The following is a 7,167-nucleotide window of genomic DNA, read 5'->3' on the forward strand; positions in this document are numbered from 1 at the left end:
GACTCATGTAGGACATTGTTGTGGGATCCAGAACCTCAGCTGGATTCCTTGGTCTTAGTGTGTGGACAGATTCCCTGCACTCTTTTATATATTGTTCTTTGGGTGACCATTATAAATAATCATATAAAGTATGTGTCCTGTATTATATTGTTCCCCTTGCAAAAATAAGCCCCAAGCCAACACACCACCCAAGCGAAGCTGTCTGAAAGCTGAGACGCAAGCACCAATCTCTTGCTGGCCTTCCAGGCAGGAGAGGGAAGATCACTGACTTTGGAATTATCCCTTTCTGTTCTGATGCAGCCAGGCTCCTCACAAGTTCAATAACTTTTTAGAAGGACATGGACTAAATAAGGCTCCTCACAAGTTCAATAACTTTTTAGAAGGACATGGACTAAATAGAGAAGAAGAGTAATTACAACATCAAAAAACCTGAAAAGTGCTAAAGAGATGGGCAGGGAAGATACAAGCTTTCATCCTCGAAAAGCAGCTCTGAGTCTTTGAAGGGTGTCTCGGGTCAGGAAATTGTATGCATTAATAAGTAAATCTTACTGCCTCACGGTTGTGTGAGTTGTGTGAAGTCAGACAGTGTGGAAGCCACAAAGCATTTTGTGCAATGTGCTGTGAATGGAGAAAATTCTTAGTTCAAACGACCCCCAAGTAGTAACTTGCACTATGTAAACCAAACTCCTCTGCGATGAGTTCAATCAACAAGGCACATGGGACCAGGAAAATTCCTGGTGATGCAGTTGTTTGCCTGTTTTATGGTTCATCACGTATACTTAGAATAGAGTCAGACGTATAGTAAATATTCTACAAAGTGAAAAGATGGGTCATAGCTATTAAATAATACTTCTCTGGAGAGAAGACTCAGGTTTAAAGAAGAAAGCTAAGTTTTCTTCTCAGTACATTTTTATGTAAACCGGTTATATTCGCATAGGATAAATGTATGACCAACTTAATATCAGACAATAAGCCTATGAATGACAGACGTTTGCCTTCTTGGGCTGACATTTAGAATTTTGAATGGGTATATGGCCATGCTGCCTGGCCCAGAAAATCCCAGAGGGGATTAAGAGAGTGAGATGAGGGAGGAGTAACTAACCAGACCCTACTTTACTGTTTTCCAAACTACCCAGGTTCAGAATAGTTAAACAAATGGATAACACCACAGGTCTTCTTGCATTCACCAATGAAAGACTTAGGAGACTACGGAAAGTCCTGAGGAACCAGAGTTAAATTTCCTTTCATTTACCTCATTTCTTATAGTCTGTGGTTTTAACCAGTCATCAAGTTTGAATGATACTAATGATTGAAATAATTTGGCATTTATCCATCAGGGAAGGAATAATTCCTCTGACTCTAAGTCTGAATATCAAATGTAAGAAAGTGTTAAATTGCAAGTGCTGGTAAAATCTGAAATCTCCCTTTTTGGTAGCTACTTTTTTTTTCCTGTATTGGTGATTGAACCCAGGGCCTTCCAACTGTATTACATCCCTAGCCCCTCCCCTTTTCTGAGACAGGGACTAGCTAAGTCATTAAGCTGCTAAGGCTGGACTCAAATTTGTGATAGTACTGCCCCAGCCTCCCAGAGTAGTGGGGTGACGGAGAATTGCTAGATTTCTAAGCAAATGAGAAAGAGTTCTACTCACTTTTGCCATTGTCCTAGAGATTCTTGGAAGTCTATAGCTAGGAATAAATTCATCCTAGAAAACTGAGGCTTTACTGAGTTTTTCCCTGAATCATAACAATCTATTTTCTTGGTGTGTACACCTTTAATTATACCAGGTGTCTACTTTTAAAGTAATTTGTACACTGAATTGGTACCATCCAGCGCTGCCATCCAGGGCTTTATATTAAGAAGCTGCCTCTATGAAGATTTAGCAGAACTTCTCAAACTGAAGTTTCACAGGTCCAAAGTAGGCTTTGCATCACAATGAGGTCATGTGTATTATTATAGAAGCTCTGCCAACCAACACAAAGACATCAGCACCTATGCACTCTGTGTATGCTTGAAATTTTTGTACCCTAGAGAAGCATCTAAATTTAACACAACAGATCTTGGTTTTTGTAATGGGGAAAGAAATAGAAACTTTTTTCTGCCATTCATATTCCTCTCGGCATCCATGAAACTTTACCCCTTTACAAGTTCCTGAAGTAGACAGGAGCCATGTAAAATATTTGTCTAAAGAAATAATTACTTTTTAAGCTAACGCTATCAGCGGTCCAAAGCTCATGGGCAGACATAGCCAGCACCACCGGCTGTGAGTGGAATAAAGGTGGATTGGAGGCAGACAAAGGTGATGAAATAATCACCCTTCTGTGTCCATAGGTCCCGCATCTGCAGGCTCAACCAGCCTCAGACCAAAATATTCAATGTGTCTATACAGACTTTTCTTTTATTATCCTCTATGCAGTGCTGTGTAATGACTTTTTATGCACCATTTACAATGTGCTAGATATTCCAAGGAATCCAGGGATTATTGAAATATGCAGGAGATACATAAAGGTTCTCTGTGCTCAGGTTACATAACAGACACAAGCATCCATAGATTCATAGTTCAAGGGGTGGACTGTCCTAATACCGATCCTGACAGACACCAAGGGCCAGGAGCCTTCTAAAAGTAAACTTGTGTATCAGTGAGACAGAGGCAGGTCTGCAGAGGTCATCCTGGGATTCTCTAGGATTCCCCACATGAGCCATCGTGTGTACCTACTGAGCTCCCCCTGAAACACCTAACAACCTTGAACACTAGAGATCAGAAATGCTAGCCCAAATCAGCCTGTCCTGGCCTTGCCTGCCATTACAGAGTAAGAGAATATAGTAAGGTGTAATCTTCTGTAGGACACTGGCTATCACCATGGCAACAACCAGCTAGGGCTTATTTTCCAGTTAGGTCTTATTTTGGGGAAGTGCTTAATAAGCTTTGTGCAAAGAGGAGCTGTAAGAACAGGGGCGGAGGTTTCTGGGATTCTCATGGGAGACAACAGCAAAACAAGTCCATCTGAAATGGAGGCTTCATTTGAGAAAACAAGAAATGTCTGAGAGTTGGGTGAAGAAAGAGGTATCGGATTATCTGAGATTAGTAATATACTTGAGTGTTCATTTCTTTCTGTACAGCCAGTGCCGATTTTCCGTATAACCCAGGACAAGGCCAAGCTATAAGAAATGGAGTCAACAGAAATTCGGCCATCATCGGAGGTAGGTGATGCATGCAACGGCCTTTCACGTGGCTGCTCACTCATGCAAAATAATGATTTTCAATCTAACAGTAGCCTGGGGGAGCAAAGAGCCATCTGTCTTCTTATGTTATTCATCTTCTTATTGAACTATGACATAAGACTGTGAAATACAGTGTCGAGAACCTGTGATTAGTGGAACCTGGCTACTTCTTAATGCTGACTTATGTGATCACAGTAAGCCAGCCAGAGTCTGAATATTTAGGTCAGCAGTACTGGCAACAGCTAGGATATTTCTTTGTCACCTCCAATTTTCACTAGCATGCTCTCATATCCCAAATGATCCAAGACAGCTACCTGTAAAAATGGGGAGGAATTTTCCAGTCTGGTCTCAGGTATCTTAGTAAATTTGTCAGAAAGTTAATTGGCCAGAACACTTGAAATATTCCAGTTTTCTCTTCTCACAAGGGACAGCTGGAAAAAAGCTTGACTCTCGCACTAGAAATCATGGATGCATGGATCAGTGCATGGATCAGTGTAGAAGCCCTACCACCCCTGGCCTTCTTCTGACCTTCTGTATAAGTTCATTTATGGATTTTTTTTTATTGATACCAGGGATCGAACTCAGGACCTTACACTTGCCAGGCAGGTGCTTGTGCCACTGAGCTATATCCCCAGTCTCTGTCTAAATTCAAAAAGATGATTCTTGCCTCTCTGAGTATAGCTAGTACTGTGAAGATAATCAAGAATTTTAAACTCAGCCCGTCGACATGGTTTGGCCCATATGTTTCTTTCTCACAGGAAGAAAGTAGATACCTCTAGGAAATATATGACTATAAAATTAAAATAGATTCATAAGATGCTTTCATCCCATTGGCCAAAGTTTGGGTCCAATTTCATGAAAGACTCAATCCTTGTTGCTTTTTGCTTTTTAAAAATCAACCTAGTTAAAACATACTATGCTCCTGTAAATGCATCAGATCAGTGACTTTGGACAAAGGCTTCACCCATGACCACCCCTACAATGTGCAGAATCTTCCCGTCATACCAGAAAGACCTCTTTTGCCCTGTGGGAGTTCATCCTACTCTTGCCTCACTCCCCGCCAAGGCAACCTTTAATTTGCTTTTTGTCACTATAGCTTAGTTCTGCCTCCTTTAGAGTTTCATAACTGGAATCATACAGTGTGTCATTGCTTGCACCCCAGTTTGCCCTACATGTTTCCCAGCTCTAGCAACTTTGATGCATCAGTGATGCATTTATTTTTCTTGCCAAGTTGCATTCCACTGAGTGATGCACTATAATTTGTTTCATCCACTTATCTGTTGATAAATTGTTGGTTTATTTCCAGATTTGGGCAATTATGAATAAAGCTGCGATGAATATTCTTGTGAAAGTCTTACGTGAACAAAAAATTTAATTACTCTTTTTAATTCCTGATGTTATAGAAAAGGGGATATCAAACTCTATTCAAAATTACCATATGGTTTTCCAAAATGATTGAACCATTTTGCATCCCACAATCCATTTCTGAGAGGTCAGGTTGGTCCACAAGCTCATCAGCTCTTGGTATTGTCAATCTTCTTGTTTAGCCATTCTTGTGGCTGAGTAGTGGTATATGTATCTCTGCACTTTTAATGCACATTATCTGATCACTGGTATTGTTGGGCATAATTTCATGTGCTTATTGCCATATGGAACTGAAGTGGCTATTTAAACCTTCCTCCATTTTTAAAATAAGATTGTTTCACTTCTTGGTAATGGATTATCAGAGTTTTTTTAATGTTCTGGCTACTAGTCTCTTGTCACACATGGATATTGTAAATATTTCCTCCCAATATTTATGATGGTTTGTTAACAAATAAACAATTTGTTTATCAACAAATTTGACTTGGGTTGTCCAGGTTATACATCCTTACTGATTTTCTGTTTTATCATACTGTTATTTACAACAGAAGAATGTCCAACTATAATTGTGAAATGGCCAAACTCTCCAAGGCTTGCAGATATTGCTTCACTTATCAAGCTATAGTTCTATCAGATGTGCACACATTTGAGGTCACGATCTCCTCGGGATGAATTGGCTATTTTGTCATTATGAAGTGTTTTGTATTGCTTCTAATAACCTTATCCTTTGCCTTTTATTAATAGAGCTACTCCGGCTTACTTATGAGTAGTGTTTGTATAAGTTCTTATCTACAAGTTCCATTATCTCTGTCATTTCTGAATACCCTTCTCATTAACAGACTTTTCTCCTAATGGAGTGACCGTTTCCTACTTTTTCATCTCTTCGCATACTTGGTGATTGTCCCACTGAGTATGGAGGTTTTACTGTCTTCCTTTAATGAGTACGGAGGTTTGTTCTGGCAAGCAATGAAGTCACTTGCAGCTTCCTATTTTTTAGTTTTCTATTAAAGTTACTTGAGGGTAAATCTCGAGTAGCCTTTACTCTTGGTCCACTTTAGCAAAACATTCTGTGAGGTCTCACCACTGTGGTTGGCTAGAATGTGAACATCTCCCAGGTCTGTGTGAGCTCTGGGAATGCTTTTGTCACTGCTCTATCATTGTTCTTTGCCTGGTCTTGTGGAATTTCATCCTGTACATGCACATTTTGGCATTCAGTCACGCATCCCAAGAGACAGATTATTAAGTTTCTTTCCATGTACAATTTTTTCTCTCTGTCTCTCTCTCCCAACCCTCCCTCCCCGGTGCTCCTTCTGGTTTAGGGAGCACACTCACTGTGGGTTTGTTTTTTTTTTTTTCTATCCTTCCCTACACTGCTGTCCAGAAATTGCTGCCAGTTAGAAAACTATGGAAAGTATACAGTTCACTATGTGTCTGTTCTACCTACTGTCCAGGGTCTTGAGGGCTGACATTTGACGTATTTTGGGCAGTATTTCAGTTCCTTGCAGCAGGAAGACGAATTGCTCCTATGGGTCCTGTTACCCATTTGGGGCCAGAAGCAGAAGGCTCCCTTCAATCTCTGCTGTCTGGGTAGTGGCTGCTGTTTTGTGTAGGAGAGAACCATGCATGAGGGAGCTGGGGGGAGTGTCCCGCCGGACATGTGCAAGACCTGTCTAATGCCTTTTCCTCCCGCTGTGCCCAGGGGTCATCGCTGTGGTGATCTTCACCATCCTGTGCACCTTGGTCTTCCTCATCCGGTACATGTTCCGTCACAAGGGCACCTACCACACCAACGAGGCCAAGGGCGCCGAGTCAGCCGAGAGCGCAGATGCCGCCATCATGAACAACGACCCCAACTTCACAGAGACCATTGACGAAAGCAAAAAGGAATGGCTCATTTGAGGGGTGGCTGCTTGTCTGTGGGATAGGGAGGGGGGCCCCAGGGAGGAGGGGAAAGGGACAAGAGCACCCTGCTTTATACTCCTGAGCACATCCTTAAAATATCAGCACAAGCTGGGGAAGGCAAGCACCAGAATATCCCTGAGACTGATCACCACACAAAAAAAGACCTTTTTAATATTTCTTTATAGCTGAGTTCCCCTCCTTCCGTATCAAAACAAAATAATACAAAACATGCTTTTAGAGTCCAAGCAATGGTTGAAATTTGTAGGTAATATCTGTCTTCTTTTGTGCGTGTTTAGAGGTGTTTGGAAAACCCGTGGTAACAGGGCAAGTTTTCTACATTTTTAAGAGCCCTTAGAATGTGGATATTTTTTCTTGAGAAAAACTGAAGCGCATCCATCCGGCCGCCAACGTTCTCATCCTTTTGCATAGGGTCAACTTTCGACAGGCTGTGGTAGTAATTAGTTTGTGTTCATAGAATATTTCTTTTGATGTCCTATAAGTTGGGAAAGAGAAGAAAGGGACAAGGAGAAACTAGCTGCCAGTTTGCAAGGAGACGTCAAGCAAGGCCTGATACCAGCTGTGGACGGAAGAGTGTGTATTAATGCCTGTCACAGCAATGTAACCAGCACAGCTGGGGAGAAGCATTAAAGGACCAGAAGTGTTTTTTATATATATATATATAT

General features: G+C 41.3%; 1 protein-coding gene across 1 annotated transcript in view; it reads left to right on the plus strand.

The window, feature by feature from the left end:
* Positions 1-7,161, plus strand: part of Cntnap2 (contactin associated protein-like 2) — a 1,999,509-nt gene extending 1,992,348 nt beyond the window's left edge. The window contains exons 23-24 of the mRNA XM_005404887.2: positions 3,119-3,199; positions 6,282-7,161. Of these exons, the coding sequence (XP_005404944.1) occupies positions 3,119-3,199; positions 6,282-6,481 (281 nt within the window). The 3' untranslated portion in view covers positions 6,482-7,161. The remainder of the gene's footprint in view (positions 1-3,118; positions 3,200-6,281) is intronic.
* The last annotated feature ends 6 nt before the right edge of the window (positions 7,162-7,167 follow it).

This window comes from Chinchilla lanigera, unplaced genomic scaffold (genome assembly GCF_000276665.1).
Source record: "Chinchilla lanigera isolate Chin_1 unplaced genomic scaffold, ChiLan1.0 scaffold00090, whole genome shotgun sequence".
Taxonomy (NCBI): domain Eukaryota; kingdom Metazoa; phylum Chordata; class Mammalia; order Rodentia; family Chinchillidae; genus Chinchilla; species Chinchilla lanigera.